At 43.2% G+C, this 20,278-nt stretch overlaps 1 protein-coding gene across 11 annotated transcripts in view; it reads right to left on the bottom strand.

Moving 5' to 3' along the window:
- The window catches only part of PUM1 (pumilio RNA binding family member 1), a 48,885-nt gene extending 33,270 nt beyond the window's left edge, over window positions 1-15,615 (bottom strand). For 7 of the 11 annotated variants that reach the window (XM_028742798.2, XM_028742789.2, XM_028742794.2 and 4 more), the window contains exons 1-3: window positions 15,487-15,615; window positions 6,550-6,923; window positions 861-929 (exon numbers count right to left, since the gene is read on the bottom strand). In XM_028742798.2, coding sequence (XP_028598631.2) covers window positions 861-929; window positions 6,550-6,912 — 432 coding nt within the window. In that variant the 5' untranslated portion in view covers window positions 6,913-6,923; window positions 15,487-15,615. Of the gene's footprint in view, window positions 1-860; window positions 930-6,549; window positions 6,924-15,322; window positions 15,460-15,486 lie in introns of those variants that run through there. The other 4 variants (XM_028742792.2, XM_028742788.2, XM_028742796.2 and 1 more) reach the window with 4 other exon arrangements.
- Window positions 15,616-20,278: the final 4,663 nt, after the last annotated feature.

The following is a 20,278-nucleotide window of genomic DNA, read 5'->3' on the forward strand; positions in this document are numbered from 1 at the left end:
ATCCCAAGGCATGCACCACAGAATGGCAGAGATGGCTTCACTTGGTTGCAAGTGGCCAATAATCAGATGCAAAATGTACCTGGCTAATTTCGAACACTGGTCTTAATTCATCCACCACGCAAATAAATATGGATTCACAGTATTCATTATTTGGAGAACACGCTTATCATGTCGAAGATCCCCAGTTCAATTCCTGACATTTCCAATTAAATGATCAGGTGATGGGTATGATCAGAGTAGCTCATACTGAGCCAGATGGAGAAATAGTTTTGACCTGACGTAAGACAGCTTCCTGTGTTCATTACTCAGGGTGGAACATCCCTAATGTCTTTCACAATCTTGGATGTTGTTGGACTGCAACTCCCTTCAGTCCCAGACTATTTGGCCATTGGACAGGGTTGACGGGAATTGTAGTTCTGCAACATCTGGGTAGCCAAAGTTGGGGAAGAATGGTCTACACTATACACTGCTGCTGTTCAAGTGCTCATTTTTCATTTACACTGCAGCACCAAATGATCATCTCAAATCTGTGCAAGATCCCCCTCTCTTTCAAGAATCCGTTCTAAATCACAAACCCTGCTTTGTAGCAGTCATGGGTAAAACAGACCTCCTACACAATTTAAGATGGCATAGATGTAGGTTGGGGGGCAGGGAGCAAAACATGTAGTACCTGGACAAATACCATTATAGCATACTGAGTTTTCCATCTCAGAAAATGGTGCGAGAGCACCTTCTATAGTTCCATCTCTGAAAAGACAAACAGGCCTGGGCCAGGGCAGTATCCAAGAGAAAACGGGACACTGTTTGGGCTTACCTGGAAGGAAATAAAGAAAGAAATGCAACAAAATATGTTCACTTACCTCTCCCATAGCTCTTCCTTCCAGAGCAAGTGCTTGAAAATCATGATTTAATTCATCCATAGATCGAACCTATTAAACATTGAAAGATGCAAGAAAAACAGGTGAAAGAAGCTTTGTCACATGGCCTATAAAACTAAAAGACAGAACAACTGCACACCAGTTCTAAACAACATATAAGCAATTGCATATGACTTGCAGAACATAATTAGGTCTGTAAAATAAACATATTTTGAGGGGGGACACACAAATGTATACCAATATAACTAATAACAGCAGAACAAAAAAGCATATTTATATATTCAAGTTAATAAGAGAAAAGGAGGTTTAGCAGACACAAAGGAAATCAAATGGGAATTTTTGCACATATAGCCAACCAAAACAGATTATATTAATAAAATTGAAAAAGAATAATCAAAGCCTTCCATAATTCTGCCCATTCAACTAATGAAACATCCTCTACCAAGTTTTAGCTAGATAGAAGAATTCAGCTGTTAGTAATTCTCTTGAACCATCAGCAATGTGTGTATGTGGGCTGTCAGCCACTAAAGTACCAATGATAAAAGGTCAACCTGTATGTAGATGAACATTTCAACGCTACTGTCAAATTCATCCACAACAATTCCACCGCTGCTTTAGTTCACCAACCTATGATTTAATGTGTGAATGACCAGTGTGCTGATATGCAGCTGAAGCATTCCCAAGTAGCTCTTCACTTGGGAGGAAACAAACCAGAGGCTGACATTGGCATTATTCGTTGTTTCCCCTCAAAGGAACTGTGATTGAGAAGACAACCTCAACCATGGTTTATTTGACCAAATCGGACTTGAGCTTCTATTAACATAGGGCTGGATTCAACTAAATAATTGCCCTTGCAGGAGTCATAAATCACACCAGTGCAGCAGAGCTTTCCCTCTTCTCCCTGCACATGTACTCCCAAATCAGTTCAGGTGGGATGTTGGACGAACTCCCCAGAACACTGTGGATACAGATTCCTGATATTCATCACTTTGCGTAAGATACCATTCTGGCTGTCTTATCTCCAAAAGGAAGTAATACGGGGGGGGAGGCAACCAAAATGACCAAGGGACTGTAACTACTCCCCTACAAGGAAAAGTTATGATATTTGGGGCTTTTTAGTTTAGAAAAAAGTGGGGCAGCAACCAGTCAAAAATAAGAGGCATTAAGTCAGGACCATCAAGAGTTCTGGAGTCATGGGACATATTCAGAAGCTACAGGATTTTCCCCTTAACCAGTACACTTTAAATTTGAAAGATATACTGGACGATTATTATTATTTTCTAAAGGGGGAAAGTATTCAATTCAGAGATCTGGCAACAGAGGAAGTTCAAATTATGGGATGAATTTCTCCTGAAGTCAGAGGACCATGCTTTTAGTACTTAGAGGCAATATGGTTATGCTGGAAGTAGGAATAAGAATAGCATATAGTCTTGTGCCATATTAAATCATGGATCAAACTGCCTCCTTTTAAGTTTCTGTTCAAGTCAAAGACTGTCTTCTATAAGCAGCCATGTGCCACTTATTCCCAAGAGGACAATCAGCGCATTGTATTTATCTATGTAAAGCAAGCATGCCAGCATATCTTCACCGAAAAGGACGCAAGGCCCATATGGCACAGATCAGGTGTCTGGGTTCAGAAAGCTTTTTGAAGATGTGCACACTTGAGGAAAGTGTTTAACCGTGAAAACACTGTAAAACACAGACACAGACAGGGCCTCCTCTTTCAGCAGGTTCTGACAAATATGGACACCATGTCCCTTCCTTAGCCAAGCCAGGGGTATTTCCTGCCTATGATTCACAAAGATGCATGTGATCACGAGTGACATATTAGGTTGAGTTCAAGGGGTTTACTATTTTGAAGGCATTCCATAGCTCTTGTCACAGTGCATTTTGGCAATATGAGATGATCAATTGTGAAGGTACAGCATGGAATGCAACATTGTGGAATGCATAGTGTTTCATTGCTTCTCCAAGAAACCCAGAGAGATGCAACCGCAAAATTCTGTGGCTGCAATCTATACCTATTTACCTGGGAATAAGCCCCACTGAACTTACTTCTGAGTAGACATGTACAGGATTGCACTGCAAATCTTTTTCTCCTTATGAGTGAAACAGTGAGTGTGAGTTTTTAACCACATCTTCACTGAACTTTGATAGAACTGCCAGACACCAGATTAAGATTGCCCTGTAGGCTGCAAGTTGACCAACTCCAAACAGGAATGTTCAGGTTTACATATCAAGAGTCATTTACGTGGAACAATTTCTGTGTTTTGTTTTTCTATAGTACAGAAACAGTGCTGAAGCTGTTTAAAATACAGTATTTGGTTGTATGGCTTGGATCATGTAATGCAATTATGGGTTATGGAGCAACTTCTCTATGAGGAAAAGTTGCATTTGGGACTTTGGACTTTAGAGAAAAGGAGAGCAAGAGGTGGCATGGTAGTTTGTAAAATTATGCATGGTGTGGAGAAAGTGGATAGAGAAGTGTCTTTCTCTCATAAGATTAGATCTTTTGGACATCCAATGAAGCTGAATGTTGGAATATTTAGGACAGTTTAAAGGAAGCACCTGTTCCTGCAGGTCACTCCCACAGGAGGTAGTGAAGGTAAGCAACTTGGGTGGCTTAAAGGAGAATAAATTCAGGAAAGACAAGCCTATCAACAGCTACTAGCTGTTGAATGTCTTGGTTGCCCTCTTCTGCACATGTTCCAGCTTGTCAACATCCTTCTTGAACTGTGGCGCCCAGAAGTGGACACAGTACTCCAGGTGTAGCCTCACCAGGGTTAAGTCAATATCTAGTCAAATTCTGTATTCTCTGCTGATGCCCCATACTTCCATGGTTCTCATTTCCTGAACTTCCCTAGTATTTTGATGTCTATTGCAACAGTGTTTTTGTAGGTAACCCAGAAGTTTATAACGCTCCAAAACATACTACCACCCAAAACATACTTGCTCTTTATAAACTCACCCTCCCAACACTTCACAAACATAGGTCACATTACAAGTGTTCACTTGCAATAGCAAGGTTAACACATTTCAACAAACTGAGCTCCTGAGCAACAAACATTTACATTTAGGCAAACAATGCACAACATAAAGCCACTTTCCAGCCTGGCTCTCAACCTAGTTACAAAAAGTCATTCAGGAATAATAAAGGTGGTTTACTTTGAAGGGGAGAAGGAAGAACGTTATTAAAGGCAGCACAATTCCCCTACAAGAGAACAGTTATGGTGGCTGAAGAGATTTTATGGTACGGTATAATATCGGGCTGCCTTCCCCAACCTGGAGTCCTCCAGATGTTTTGGACTGCAACGCCCATTAGTCTCAGCCAACATAGGAGTTACTTGAAAACATCTGTTTGGCATCACACTGGGGACAGCTGATCTAAGCCATATTGTCCCATACACTAGACCAGGCTTTCTCAACCTTGGGTCCCCAGATGTTCTTTAATGACAACTCCCACCATCCCTGATCACTAGCGATGGTGGTGAGGAATGATGTGAGTTGTAGTCCAACAGCATCTAGGAACCCAAGGTTGAGAAAGACTGCACTAGATTATGGTTCAAGCAGTTTCTTTTAATTTCCACATAGGTCTTGTACAGAAACGTAGTCTGTCAGTAACCAAGTCCTACAAGTTCCGGAACCTAAAGCAGCAACAACCAGCCTACTGTCTTTACAAATGTCAAAAACGCAGACAGATTAGTATCTTCCACAAGAGAAAGAGATACTGCGAAACACACCCACCCACCCACCCTGTGATAGGAACATCATCACTGGAGAGGATGATGCTCAATTAAGACCTGGGTGTTCAAATTGTCAACTCTGATCCATATGATCCTGCTTGAGCACTAAGATCTTCATCAGAGGCCTTTCTCTGGGACCCTCCACCTTGGCAATAAGCTGGGTGGCCATTGGGGGATGGCCACCTCAGTGGCAACATCCCACTCACAGAATGTCCTCCACAGAGATCTCTTCATGGTAAGTTCCTTGTTCTGTTTTAAGTGCTAAATTAAAACCCATTTACTGCTCAGTGAAAGCGCCACCATTTTAGTTTTAATTCTTGAGGACTTTCCAAACAGGCCTCCTACCGAATGCTTATCTGGTTTGTGTCTTTTTTACATCTGGATGCTGTTTCTATCTCTTTTGTTACTGCTCTTTCATTTGATATTTTTACACAGTTTATTTACACTGTACTCTGACTTCTTTATTTATTGTGTGGTGCTATGGAAATCATATTTACAAATATAAATCTTCAAAACAAGATACAATTCAAATTCTCCAGAAGGAAAGACAATAACCATCACAAATCATTTTGGAATGCTCATTCTTTTGACAAACACAAAAAGCACATTCTATTTTCCCTGTGGGGCACTTATTTCTCAAAACACAGCTCCACTTCACATTTTATCATCAATGCTCAGGCCATCACCTGGCCAAAAAAATAAAGTTTTATTTTTCAGCAGTTTTCACAAATACTGTATGTGGGCATACTGAAGGCTTACTAAAAAGCTCCTCACTGGCTCAGGAACAGGGTATAGCGTTTTTTAAAAAGAAAAGTAATCATCTGAGCACTTATCAAGTTTAAGTGAATTTAGTGCGGGGAGATCATTTAGCTCAGAGGTGCGGAACTCGGGATTCAGTGGGGGTCCACTGCTGATTACGAGGATGCAAGTTAAGAGACAACTAAATGTATTTATGGATAGCTGTCCCTTTAAATTTGCCTTCAACCCCTTTACCCCCCCCCCCACAAAATAAGCATCATGCCACCCCATCTCATAAACACATACAACCCACCCAGACAGGTCATAGGTTACACACAAATACGGACACACACACAAGAGACAGCAACAGCAGGTAGCAGTAACTCTTCCCTTCCCTTCCTATACAGCCTAAAAAATTCCTTTTATTTAGGAAGGAGCTGGCGGAGACTACAGATATTTATTGTACTCTCCAGCTTCCACTGCTTGTCAATGGATGATTCAGGTGACAATTTTATCCCCTATGCCATTTAGTCCGTGGGAGTGCCCAGAGGCTCACATAGTGCACACAAGGCACGAGGCTTTTCTTGGGTGGCTGGGCAGATTTTTCTATTTGACAGCCAATTTTTAAGTCTGTCCTGGTTGCTGAGCAGAAAAGGTGGCTCAGCAACATTTTTTTAAAAAAGGCATTCTCCAGCTAATGAGCACAAAAGTCTACCAAGAAGCTGGAGAAGAGATGGATGCTTCAATGAAGTGTTTAAAGAGTGCATTTATCCCCACATGGGTGGGGGGGGGGGAGGCACAAGTAGGTACAACACTGACATCTTGCCAACCCAGCACATTAATAAGGTTTACCAGTGCTGTTTTAAGAAGTTTCATCATTTTTCTAACTATGGAAACTAACAATAGTAATGGGTTTGAAAAGACAAAGGGGGGGGGGGGAGCACTGCCCTGCTGGTCCAACTAAGGCAGAAACAAGTCAACAAGCATAAGACAATTTGCAAATATATACACATTTTTATTTAAGAGATAGAGGAATTATCTTACTGCATTGTCCTATAAAATGAGGCTGAAGAGGCAACAGAATGAAAAATGCTCATGTAGATACACAGATTTTAATAACATTCACTGCATGCAACTGTCACAGGCCTGCTTAGCTCATTTGTTCAGTTGTGAAATATTTAACTGTTTACCTGATGTTCAGCATGAATGTTATCCCCAGTAGGCCACCGATGTTTGCTGTTATTATAGCTGCCTCCACCACTTCCGCCTCCCCCAAGCTGCTCACCATGCTGCCTCTGAAAGAAGTAATCCACCATTGCGTCGTCCTGGGAGCGGCCTGCAACCCCTATAGATCCAGGAACAGGGCTGGAGTGGGTCCCTGCTGCAAGGGCTTGATTTGCAGCTGGCTGTTGCTGAGCCTGGGACCCTGTTCCAGATGTCAAAACAACAGGCATGTTGGGATTAGCTGTATCTTGACTGTGCTGTTTCAGGTGGGGGCTGAAGGAGTCCTGCCAGAGCACTGCTTTTCTCTTCAAAACACACGCAACGCTCATTCCACCAATACCTAAGGAGAGACAGGTTCAAAATGCTTAAATCAGCCTGTTTCCTCCAGCCTCTAAAGCATGCACCAGCATAAGCTTAATAACCACATCCATGGCTCCTCATATCAAATCTCACCATGTCAGGCAAGATTTACCTCCTCAATTACTGTTCTCAAAAGCGTTTCACAGAAAGAATCTTTGGACCCAAAAACACACACTCCAAAGCCAAATTATCCTGTACAACCGCTAACCTGAAATAAAATAAAGACAAAGGTGCCAACAGCACTTGTCTTCAGCACCTGAGGTCAAGCCAGGGGTTGTCAAATTGATCCCTACTGCCCACTAGTGGCCGTTTCAGGATTCTAGGTGGGCGGTAGGGAGTTCTACAGCACAAACTGAATCCTCCTTCCATCAAGCACTGATGGGCGGTAAGGAAATTTTACCATAAAGAAAGATGCATTAGTGGGCGGTAGGTAAAAAAAGGTTGACTACCCCTGGGTCAAGCAGACAGTGGGAGGAGGGAACTGCACACAAAGCACCAGTAAAGGCGTCAGTACAGTCATACCTCATGTTACATTTGCTTCATGTTACGTTTTTTCCGGCTGCGTCCCGCAGCGACCCGGAAGTACCGGAAAGGGTTACTTCCGGGTTTCACCGCTTGCGCATGTGCAAACGTGACATCATGTGCATGCACAGAAGCAGTGAATCGCAACCCGCAAGCGCGCAGACGCGCCGCTGCAGGTTGCGTTCCTTTCATGTTGCGAACGGGCCTCCGGAACGGATCCCATTCGCAACCAGAGGTACCACTGTATTCCAACTGAAGAGCACAGGGCCAGCAAGGAGGTACTGCAGCTCAGTTTAAGCAGCATATATTCTTTTAGCATAAGGTTTCAGATTAAAAATACCTCAGGTAGCAAGACTTCTGAGGTGGGGTGGGGGACCCTGTTATAGACCTTGGAGAGGCCAGCACTGGAGCTGGCCAGCCTTCTCTGACCTAGTGCCCTCCACCTGTTGCTGGGATCATCCCTAATCGTTGGCCACACTGTGTGAGTCTGGTAGAAGTATAGTCCAAAACATCTGAAGAGCACCAGGTTGGGGAAAGCTGGAGCAGACAGTACTGGGCTAGACCAGCCAATGATTTGAGATTGATTTTTGTGCAGTAAATTTTTTATTTTTAGAAAAGTATTCCCACTCACAGATAAGGCTGGTGCCAAGCTTTATTCTCCCAGGCCTTTGGGCAAATTGCTGGCCACTGAGTTTATTATGAGTTTAACGTTCTACTCAACTTTTATCACAGCCAAATATGACTTTAATTAATTGTGGCTGTAAAACACTTTGGGATTCCTTTTGTATTGATGAGACGCTCAAAATATTTTAAACAAAACTATATAATGGATGGATGCAATGCCACTGAAATCTAAAGCTTTTCAAGCGGCTGTTCCTAGGAAGCACACAGCTCCTTAGCATGCTAAAATTAGTATGTCCACATTCGCATGTAATGGTAAGGTGAAGATACTGGCTTAATAAATCATACTGTGCAAGTCACCTGATCACTCCCATTTCCCCTTCTCTAGCACAAGCGGGTAAACAAACCAGCATGGGAATAGCTTAATGTTACACCAGAAACATGGATGTTTCTCTCTAACAAACCACAATCCGTAAATCAACAATCCGTAAATCAACTACAAAACATGGTTTAAGTCTGATTAGCAATTGTAGTTTCTTAAAGTGATCCCCGATTCAGATAGTAATGCGAAGCTATCCCCTTTCTGATTTGTTCATGCACTCTAGCCAGAGGAAGAGCAAAGTGGGAGCTATTGGGCTGCACACAAACAACTATTTGTTAAGAGCTTGGCCCAAGTTTACACTTTTCAGTGATTTCCCCTCCCCCATATGATCTAAACAATGTAAGAGGAGTGTGTGTGTCACGTTTTAAGAACACTTACAAAAATCATAGTTTGCTTTATTTGCATTTCCTAATCAAGTGTTTCAATTCAAATACTTTTTGTCACTGGGAAAATATTTCTGAGATATTTATACAGCACATAAAGTTAGCATGTCATACTTTTTTGGTTTTGTGTACCAGGCATAAACCAGATAAACATCCTAAATTATATCTAAATTGCTTCAGAGTGGTGGTTTCAACTCATCAGAAGATAGCAGCATCTGTTCATTTGAACAGAAGGTGGCTAGTCAATAGTGCTTTTTAGATATTCAGTGTCACATGATTGTAACCATGTAAAGCATGCCAAATGGTGCCACACACAATCTTTCCAAGAGCTATTCATGCATTGAGGGCATGTCTGCAGCAGAACAGCCTACCAAATGTGTATCAACTGTCCATGAGCTGAAACCCTGAGCGCTCCAACACCATCACAAAGCTTGGTTCAAAGAATAACCCTTTCAGAGCAATTGCTTAATGGCAGTAGGAACCTTTCAAACTGGAAGACACACCAGCTCGTGTGCATTTGGATAACTGCATGAAATTGTTCCTTAAACAACACAGAAAGGAAGGTTCATGCCCCATTTTAAACAAGCCATAGTTTACTGTTGCATCCACACTTTTTTGTTTTAACTATAGTTAGTGAAAACAAGCCAGGATCCAACTAGACTGCGGCTTGTTAACCATCTAGACCAGGGTGGCCCAATAGAAGCTCCTCAAGGAGCTGCAGGGAACTAGAAGGGACTACATGAAAGCTTTGCGCTGGTTTGCTCATAACCACCGCAAGCCACCCATCCCAGCTGCAGCTGAGAATCCTCCTCGGGGGCAGGATAAGAATTGGGACAGGGAGAAGAAAAGAAAGGAGCAAGAGGCAGTTTCTCCAGTCATGCCAGCATTGTTTTCCTTGTAGGAGGGAGGGGTAGGCATTTGCAGGGAATCCCTAACTTGGCCTAGAGAGTGTAAGTGCACACACGGGTTAGTGTAGGTTGAATATTTTGGCAACTGCAATGCTGGGAGCAGGAGAAAGGAGAGAAGGGGGAAAGGGCAAAAAAAAAGTTGAGTGGGGCTTCACTAATCTGCCCAGCAGCTGTAGCAGGTTGCTTGTTTGCATGCTCTTTTCCTCTTTCTTCTCCATCCCTGACGGATCTTTTGGGTCTCTTATTTTTATAAGAATGGCTCTGATCTGTTTAATAAATTAGTAAATAAAATCTACTGATTATGTAATTAATTAAATATATTAATTGTATATATTGAATAATAACAACACTATTGCTAACACTTTAATTTATGATATAGAAATTTAATTCAGTGTGTGGCTCCAGATTCTGTATCAAAGTACTCCTGCGCCCCACTTCGTTCAAAAGGATGGACCACCCTGATCTAGACTTTCTACAAACCACTGTTCCCAGGGTTCAGACAAAATGGGGAACTGCACTTTGTTTAAAAGCAGAAGTAGTGGCTTCTAAACTTTTTACATCTCCAAAAGGAGAGGCTAGGGCAGGGGTCAGCAACCTTTTTCAGTTGTGTGGTGGGCCAGACTGTATTTTGGAAAGAAAAAAACGAATTCCTATGCCCCACAAATAACCCAGAGATGCATTTTAAATAAAAGGACACATTCTACTCATGTAAAAGCATGCTGATTCCTGGACCGTCCGTGGGCCAGATCGATAAGGCGATTGGGCCGCATCTGGCCCCCGGGACTTAGGTTGCCTACCCCTGGGCTAGGGGAACAAACAATCCCAATGCTCATTCAGATAGTGAGAAACCATTAAATTTGAATTGGGCCAGGTCTCCTCTGTGGAATCAGTTCACACATTTAATCTGCAAATCAAATACCAAGCAATGTAATTGAGAGATTAAGTGACCTCTATGCTCATGTGAACTGACCCCAAGGCCATGTTTCCAATTACTTATTGTATTCCATTGAAAGCAGGAGCGCTCATCTTCAAGTAAATGGTAGGGTATCTTGGCAAATTTGACAATCTGGCGTGCAAAAAGAGGAAGATGGGTGAGTGGGGAATGTCATGGGGAGGGGAAATCACATGGCAGGAAACTTTGGTTTTCCATTACAACCGAAGTGAGCCACTATGCTTGTTGGGTATACCAAAGTTTGATGCACAATAGCTTGTTTGTGCACATGAAAAGTGGTAAATACATATATGTGAAGCAGTACTTAATTTTAAAAATGTGTTAGGATTCAAACCCCACTTTCAAACTTATTTATTTGAAGGAAAGTCTCAATACAGCAAACTGCCCCAGTAAGTGTGCTCTGGGTTGCAGCAAAAACCAAACTGTATTCTGATACAGAACTTAAAAGATTTCTGGTTTGGTTACCCATATGTAACAAGTATCTTACTCTGTAACAAAATGAGGGCAGATGGGAATCTTTATTCAAATAAAATTACTTCAGCCTTCTTCTAGTACGTACTATAATTAAGTACAACACAAACAGAATATTCTAAAAACAACTATAATAATGGGCTTCTCCCCACTTTGGTTCCTTCTAAATATGCAAACATTGACAGAAAATATAAACAAGTAATCTTCCATTCATAGTTGTTTATTGCCCACTTTTCTCCTTTAACAACAAGAATTATTATCTGCCAAGCCTTTTTAAAGAAAAGCAATATTTAAAAAACTATACCCTGTGTTTCCATTTTTCCATTTTCAAAATCTGCACAGTAGTTTAACAGAAATAAAAAGCACACTTAGCAGCATAACAAAATCATTAAGGTGGCAGCAAAAAGAAAGTAAGTTATTAAAAGCCATTGGACAATTATACACAACTGAAACGTTGTCTGAAACAATCATGCCTAATCTGCCATCTGCACCGTACTAGCAATAGCACCAGTGGGAGTGTCCACAAAGCAGGCACCACCACTGAAAGCCCACATCTCCTGTAGACACCTTGAAGGAATGTGGGGGGGATTTATTTATTTTTCAAATGGAAAAATGTGGCAGATGTTCAACTGTTGTAATGTTCTGCAGAAATGTATTCATTTATTACATTAGTAATAAATTTTCTGAATCAATGTAAGTCAAATTGGGGGGCTGGAGACAAAACTTATCAGGTCTAAAATAAAAACTTGCAATTGACTTTTCCTGCCCTATGACTAGTCCAAAGAAACACACAAGTAATTGAAGATACAGTTTAAGCACCCCTGTATTTCACTATTTTAGTCAGTGAAAATAGCAAACCAGATTTTTCAGTGAGTGACTGCCATGCAGACAGCTTTAAGAACGAGTGGGGGGGGGGGGAGAGAGAGAGAGATTGCACAAAGCAAGCTTTATCCTCACTAAGCAATATCTAACACTAGTCATACATACTAGTCATATTCACTGAAATCAATGGAATCAAGTAACTTAAACCCATTGATTTCAATTGATCTATTCTGAATACAAGTTTTTTGGCTATTGCCCACTGGCTGTAACGAAAGATGAAATGAAAGATAAATGGCTAGTAAAGGGCTGGAATAGCCCATGTCATCTCATCAATCAATTTTTTAAAATGTGATTTTAACACCGGGAATTTAATGTGTATTTCCAGAATTACAGAAGCAAAACTACGCCTAAAACACCATGCCCAGGCTTGAAGCAACACTATGCCCAATATACCATGTCCAGGCTTGAAGCAACAGTTCCTCAGTCCAGTACTTTGGGCTCATGTTCAAGTAATTTATTTGAAGCATTTTTATTCCGCTCTTCCACCGAAAGAGGCTCCCAGAGCAGCTTACAAAGTTTAGAAATGTGTCAGTTACAATACACTACACTTCCTCTTGCTCTCTTACAGAACTGAGAGCTGGTGTGATGTAGTTGTTAGAACAGAAGATTAAGACTACACACCCACTAAGCCATCAACCTCATTGGATGAATCTTAGGGTAGGCACAGTCCATTCTGGAATAGCAAAGCGCACAGGGTTGTTGCGGAAGATAATATCAATGGCAGTGAAAGAGAACTGTATAGTGGGGGAAATGTGATTGGAAAAAAATTAAGAACTGTTGCTTTCTTTTCAATACTCAGCACTGTGAAGGTAAATTTGTACAACCACCTATGTAGGCACAGGACCACCAACGAATGCTAAATCTAGCATCTAGCATACACAAGGAAATCCCTAAATGCAAATACACATTTTTGAAAAGGCACAGGGGGAACAGCATGCTGGGAAGTTTAAGTTTAAAACTAAAGTATTTTTATATCACTTCATGCAAACAGGGGACTCTTACACTAGGGATTCCCAAATTCTAATTACCAAGCTCCACACCACTCTTATCTGCTCACTGCACACCTGAGGGATAGAACCCACACTTTGCAGCACAGTCTGTTCATTCAGCCACGATCCCTCTGCTCCCTAACACTACAACAGAATGTCCTATCAATGTACTTTCAGTCAAGCTTCCGGTACTGCAGAGAGAACAAGACAGCTGCAGTGCCACAGAATCAGTAATCTGGGAAGGCCTAAAGACCACCTAAGGCAACCCAATTGTCCAAAGCAGGCTACTCTCTCAGTGTGAACCCACGCCACATGAACATCCCATGCCCACAAGAGGAAGTTCTACAAAAGGCTACTCTCCCCATTTCTCATCTGCCCCCAAAAAAGGTTGACACCAGACCCCCACTTTGAAAGGCCTGATCTACAGAGAACCTTTCAAACTATAAAGGGTGGTTCAAGTCACATGACCACCACAGTTTATTTCCCCCTCACTTGAATCCCAAGTTTTGTTATCAGCTTCCTATGATAGCTGCTAATTTACAAACAAAAAGGCAGCCTGTGGCCCTTATCAAAGATGCACCCTTCAACATAAACTATATCCACATTACTAAAAAAGAAAGAAAACATTTTTTTTGTCGTCCTTACTACAGATTGGTAAAAGGAATCACAATGTGTAACTTTCTCTTTTATATAAACTAGAAACAAACTTTATAACAATTTAATAAAACTGATATAACATGGCATAACAAATACAACTGAATTGCTACATAGAAACTAGCCTTCCAGGGTTAATACCAGGGAAGGAATTAAAAATTGTAATCCAGAAGGTAAATTGCTATTCCCATATTATATTTTTAAGCCATCAAATCCTCCTTTTTCTAGGAAAATTGTCTCTTTGCGTTTGAAGTTTGTTGCCTACAAATTCTAAGACCACAGCCCAACACAAGAGTTAAGCACACTAAAAAATTATTTATTTCAGTGAACTGAAGGAGCATTAATTCTGGGCCATGACACAAAGTTGTGATCCTATGTACATTTACCTGGGAGTAGTGGTGGGACTCACTTCTGAGTAAAGATGCAAAGGATCAAACTGTACATTCAGTTCTTTGTTATGGTTCTTACATGATCAGGCATGCCCCCCTCCGATAAATAAAAGTCTTTAAATTGATAATATTTTCCATGGGGTTCATATGATAACAAAGGGCTACCCCTTCCTCTTCCGTAACTTTGTTTCACTTCAAAATAGCTTCACCAAGAACTAACTTGAAGCTAGAAGGGCCAAGGGCCTAAGAGGGGAGAGAAGCCAGCCTTTCATTGTTGCTCACTTACAGATAAACACATAAGCTATATGTATAAAAAAAACCGAGACAAACCAGGAAATCCATTACTGCATGTATTCTTTATGCCCCTTTCATCCGGACAAAAACAAAAACAGAAATCCCTATACCACCATGCTCGCCCTGAAAAAAACAAACACAAGGGTCCCAAAACAAGCCCAACTAGCTACTACAAAGAAACACGAGCTCCAGAGGTATTAACTCACTGTGGGCCAGGGAAGAGAAACACCCTCCACCCCCCATTGTATAACATCCAACACACCATCCACTCCCCCCAACCGGACACTAAAGAAGCTCCCCCCATCCAATGTATACATACATACCTACCCACCCAACCCTGTACACCAGTGGCAGACAAAGTTTAAGTCACGTACACCATTTCCTGTATGCCCTGCTCGCGGACAATTTTAATTAGGCATCACCTACGGACGTTTGAAAATCCTAATTACCTCCCCCTGTTTAATCACTTTCCCCCCACCTCCCTCCCCCAAAGTACTCCCCCTTTTATCCTCCACATCGCTGGAGTTCAATCCTGCACCATGAAATCAGCCACCCCCCGACCACCGCCACCAAACCACCACCACCCCCGCCCCCCCAAAATGAAGCATATTAATCACTCTGGCTGCTTGGAAAGACTATTTTAAGCCGAAGTAAACTCTCTTCCCCGCCTCTCCTTCCCCCCCCCCCCACCAAAGAAAAGGAAGGAGGGGAGGGAGGGAATGAGAGAACAAAACCACCCCAGGGGATGGTATAAGCCGCTGCTTCTTTTTTAAGGTGGGGGGCTTTTTCCGGGAAGGGGGGGGGCTATACAGTTTAAAGGGGGGCGTCCCGGGCCCCTCGAGCCGCCCCCCATCGGTCCTTCCTCTCTCTCCCTCCCCCCCTCCCCTCCTGGAACAACAATAGAGGCCTTGCTTGGACTCGAAAATATGTACCAGGAACAAGCGCGAGGAAGAGCCTCGGCGATAATGCCCGCCCAGGGCCGCCTTTCGGAAGGGCCTCGCCGCCTCGGCCTAACCCCTAGCCCCAATACGGCTCTACCATCGGGCTGCCTGGGGTGCCGAGTCCCGTTTCGGCCCACTCCGGTCCGGATACTCACGGGCGGAACGGTAGGATGAAGATGGATCTCAAAGGCCCCCCCCTCCCCCCGGCCTCTAGCTCCGGCTGCCGCTCCCCCTGCCTTTCACTCCAACAACATGGCGGCCCACTGGGGACTCGGGGCGGCGCGCTGCATCATGGGAAGGGTAGGCTCCGCGAGCCTGGCCGCCGCCGCCGCCGGCTTGCAAGGAAGCTCAAGCCGCGAGCTCCAGAGGCGCGCGGGGCTTTGTTGTGGCCTCGCGCGCACACGCACACACCCCGGGGCGGAGGGACCCAGCATATACGTAAAAGGGAAATCGGGGTGCTTGGGTTTGGCTTTAAAAAAATAAAAATAAAAACACCTCCGTAGCCTGAGCCTTTAGAACTTAGGATGAGAGAGTTATGATGCACAGTATACAGAAATATATATAGATGCACATCATTTATTGCTAATATAGAACGTGAACTGTACGGGGGCCCCCACCTCAAAAAAGCACCCTCTCCCTTTTATACATGCTGCATAAGAGTAAAAGACCCTTGGCAACCAAATCCTCAAGTCAAATGCCCCTTATCCCACCCCCAAAAGAGCCTGTCAACAACTCCCCACTTCCTTCAGCTACTGTGCCTGGAATGGGGTGTGATAGGCAAAAACTCAACAGGTGGAGTTTTCTGTTACTGCTGCCACTGCTACAGCTACACCCTCAGTGGTGTTCACATTCGGCATTTGCTTGCTGGATATTTTGTTTGCCATGAAAGGCACAGCAGCCGTCCCTGAAGAAGTTGGCAACGCTAACGACGACAGTGAGGAAGGCGCAGGAAAATCATAGCAGGTCTGTATCCCACCCCGCGAAACAAAATGCACGTGTATAACTATCGTGATTCTTCTTATAGATAAACAAGCCCCCCTCCCCCGTTCTTCTCACTAACAGCAGAAATTAATTCCACTGCAAAACAAAATGAGTTATGCTCAACTAGACTTTGCTCCTTCGGAAAGATTACACGCCAACAACAGTTGCTGCTCTACTGCCATCTGTAACAGAATCGTGGACTTATAAAACTGTAGAATTTCAGACTTGGGACTCCAAGGATCATCTAGTCCAACCCCCTGCGATGCAGGAATCTCAGGTAGATCATACATGGCAGGTGGCCATCCAACCTGTGCTTAGAAACCTCCAAGGAAGGAGAATCCACCATCTCTTGTACTGGGAGTCTACTCCACTGTCAGAAGCTCCCCCCAATATTTAGCTGGAATCTCCTTTCTTGTAACTTGAATTCATTGCTACGGGTCCTAGCCTCTGGAACAGGAGAAAACAAGCTCGCTCCGTCCCAATATCTCGTGCGAGATATTGGCTACTTCCAAGCTAAACATGCCCAACTCCCTCAACCGTTCCTCATAAGGCTTGGTTGGTTTTCAGATCCTTGATCATCTTGGTCGCCCTCCTTGGAACACGTTCCAGCTTGTCATTATCCTTCTTAAATTGTGGTGCCCCAAACTGGACACAGTACTCCAGTGTGGTTTAACCAAGGCAGAAAATAGCAGTACTAGGACTTCTCTTGATTGGGACGCTATAGTTCTGTAACCTACTCCCTGCCCATCTGCACACCATTCACATGTTCAGTAGGCCAGGTTTTCCATCTGCATGTGCGGATTCTGCCTGGCTTTCTACTGGTGTGTCCTAACCTTGCTTAGCTGCTGCTCCTTTGTTCAGTAAGCAAACCGGTCTAACCTGTCCTTCTCTCTCCAGCATTGTGCTGGAAAGGCTTTGTCAGCTTCAATGGTAGACATTTAAGCAGATACAGAATGAGCATCTGCAAGTAGGTTAAAAAAAAACCCCAACAGACTCCCATCCTTTCCTGGTGGAACAGATGCCAAATACACATCCAGATTATCTGCAGCACCCTCTGGCAATTAAAGTAAACTTCCCATTTCAAAGTCGCATTTAGAAGACAATACACGATGCACACTTACTTTGGAATGAGCCTCAGTGAGCTTAATGGGACTTCAAAACAAACATGCAGAACTTAAAGACTGTTTTCTCTTTTAAGGTGCAATTTAGATCAGCGTATGCAAACCATTGTTAACCAACTACAATATTTGCGCTCTCAAGCCCAAAGCAACCAGGATTTCCCTGGTCTAAGGGACAAAGGCCTTAGCTTACTGGTAGAGCATGTGCTTTGCACGGTACCAGCTTCAATCCCCAGCGTCTCTAGCTGCTGGGTGAGAGTCCTGTCTGAAATCCTGGAGAGCCGCTGCCAGTCAGTGCAGACAATACTGAGCTAGATGGAGCAACGCCCCGACTGAGTGTAAGGAAGCTTCCTACAGTCAGCAAACGAACCTCTGCACAGTGAGTTGATCAGACTCACTTCAAAAAATATGCATGCTTTGTTGTACTCTATCGCACAAGCACGTGTTCCCTCCCATGTCAAGGATCATTTTAAAACAATCACTGTTGTTACTTGTGCAAGATATTGGCTACTTTATTCATAAAAGTCGAGCACCCGATTTAAACAAAAGAGGGTCCCCACCGGAAATGTATTCCTACAGGTCCAAACGGCAATCATTGTAGACTACAGCTCCCATCTCGTACTCCTTTTACCGGATATGAACAATTCCTCTGCCTCGGTGCATTCTGGGACTTGTAGTTCCTGTGATTATAAATCGCGGTTAAAGGAACAGTCGCTTTGAAATCGGAGACCGCACAAACTAACACTAAGACAATTGCCGCGTTACTACGCGTTTCTGTCCAGAAGGAAGTCCCGCTGAGTTCAATGGGGCTTACTCCCTGGTGCTTGAGTATGTAGGACTGCAATTTAAAGCGAATTACAGAAATGATTCCTGGCTGATTTCCTCTGCAAACAGAACAATTGCATTTTTATCATTGTTTAATTATCCAAGGTTTTACATATTTTTTTTAATGAAAATACATTTTCTTCTTGAAATAAAAGATCAAGGAACTGAAATCTTTTTCTCTGAATATGGGAAATAATGAAATAATTTATACTGAGCGGTCAGGTGAAGAAATAAAAGTGTTTCTGCACACCAGGGCATTGATAGATTGCTATATGCTGTATTGCGGTTGCTCAATATATGTTGTTTGAAATTGTTTTTAATACTGTGTTTTAATGTTGGGGCATTGACTGAGAGGCCAGCAAACTCTAGAATTGCTTAAGCATTTTTGTTAGTTTGTTTGCTGGACTTTGAGGAGCCACACACCCCAAAATTATTTCAGAACATTCTCTCTCTCTCTGTATACTGTAATGCATTAGCCAACAGTTACATAATAATACAATAATTCCTCTAAGCACCTCAAATTATTAATATATTGTTATGAGGTCTCCTGGATTGCATCCTGTTTTGTGCTTCATCAGAACAAAATGGACAATTTCTCAAATAATGTCACTCATTATTTATTGCATTATATATTTCTTAAGATGAACAAAGATTAACACAGATCTGAAAAGTCAAACAGCTGCCATTGTGAGAGATTCTCCATTTTGCTCTGATGAACCATAGAACAGGATGCAGTGCAGGAGCTGTCATCATAACAATAGAATAATTTGAGGTTTGGAGATAAAGGTGGTGATTGTTAGACTACAGTGGTTAACTCTCTCTCTCTCTCATTTTACATGCAGTCTTGCTTTTCCTACATACAAATGATTTCCATGCCATTTTCAATATTTCTACAGTCCTTGTGATCTTGTCTGTTGTTCCTTATACTTTTGAAGATCTTCTCCTTTGTGTTGGTTAGACTACAGCTCCTATCGCCCCTAACCATTGGCCAAATTGAATGAGGAGTTGGAAGTCCAGCAACATCTGTGGGGCAAAAGTTGAAGAACGCCATTCCACCACATAGCTATGGCTGCTCCTCCAAGGACCAGGGCTTGGAGGTCAAGTTGTGCTACTTATTAGGCACCTGAAGAACATAGGTATAACTCTCCAGGCTCTCAGGGAAAACTTTGGCTGCTTTTCAAAACACAACTGATGTCAGCATTTTCCTGGAACTGACTAAAGCACTCCTCATTTGTCATTCCTATTGTGTCGAACTGTATGGTTAGATGTTTGAAAATATGAATAACAATGGAGTCTGTGTGGTGTAGTGGTTAGAGTTTATGACTAGCACCTGAGAGACCAGTGCTAGTAATCTCCACTCAGCCTTAAAGTTCACTGGGTGACCTTAAGACAGCCACATCACTCTCAGCCTAATCTACCCACTGGTGGAGGAAGAGGGGGGCAGGGGGAGCGCACCGCCCCTGGCAGCGTGATCCTGGTGGGGTGCCATCGTGGCTGACCCCCCTGCCTGCGCTGGGTGCCATGCCCCTGTGGGTGGCGTGCCACACCCCCGGGACACGCGCCAGCCTGCCCCCGCCTGCTCTCCACCCCCCCCCCACACCCCCGGTGCTGGAGCATGAAGCTCCACCACTGAACCTAACTCAGGGTTGTTGTGAGAATAAAACGGAGAGAAAGACAACCATGAATGTCACCTTGAGCTCCTTGGTGGAAATGTTGGATAAAAAAATGTGAAGAATACTAATACAGTGGTACCTCTGGTTGCGAACGGGATCCGTTCCAGAGGACCGTTTACAACATAAGCAGAACACAACCCGCGTCTGCACGTCTGCGGGTCGCGATTTGCCGCTTCTGCGCATGACGTAATTTTGCGTTTCTGCATATGCGCGAGCGGCGAAACACGGAAGTAACCCTTTCTGGTACTTCCAGGTTGCCGCAGGACGCAACCTGAAAACGCTCAACCTGAAGCAAATGTAACATGAGGTATGACTGTAATTTTGAACAATTCAGTACAAAGGTAACTTTT

Source organism: Podarcis muralis, chromosome 7 (genome assembly GCF_964188315.1).
Source record: "Podarcis muralis chromosome 7, rPodMur119.hap1.1, whole genome shotgun sequence".
In the NCBI taxonomy this organism is placed as follows: domain Eukaryota; kingdom Metazoa; phylum Chordata; class Lepidosauria; order Squamata; family Lacertidae; genus Podarcis; species Podarcis muralis.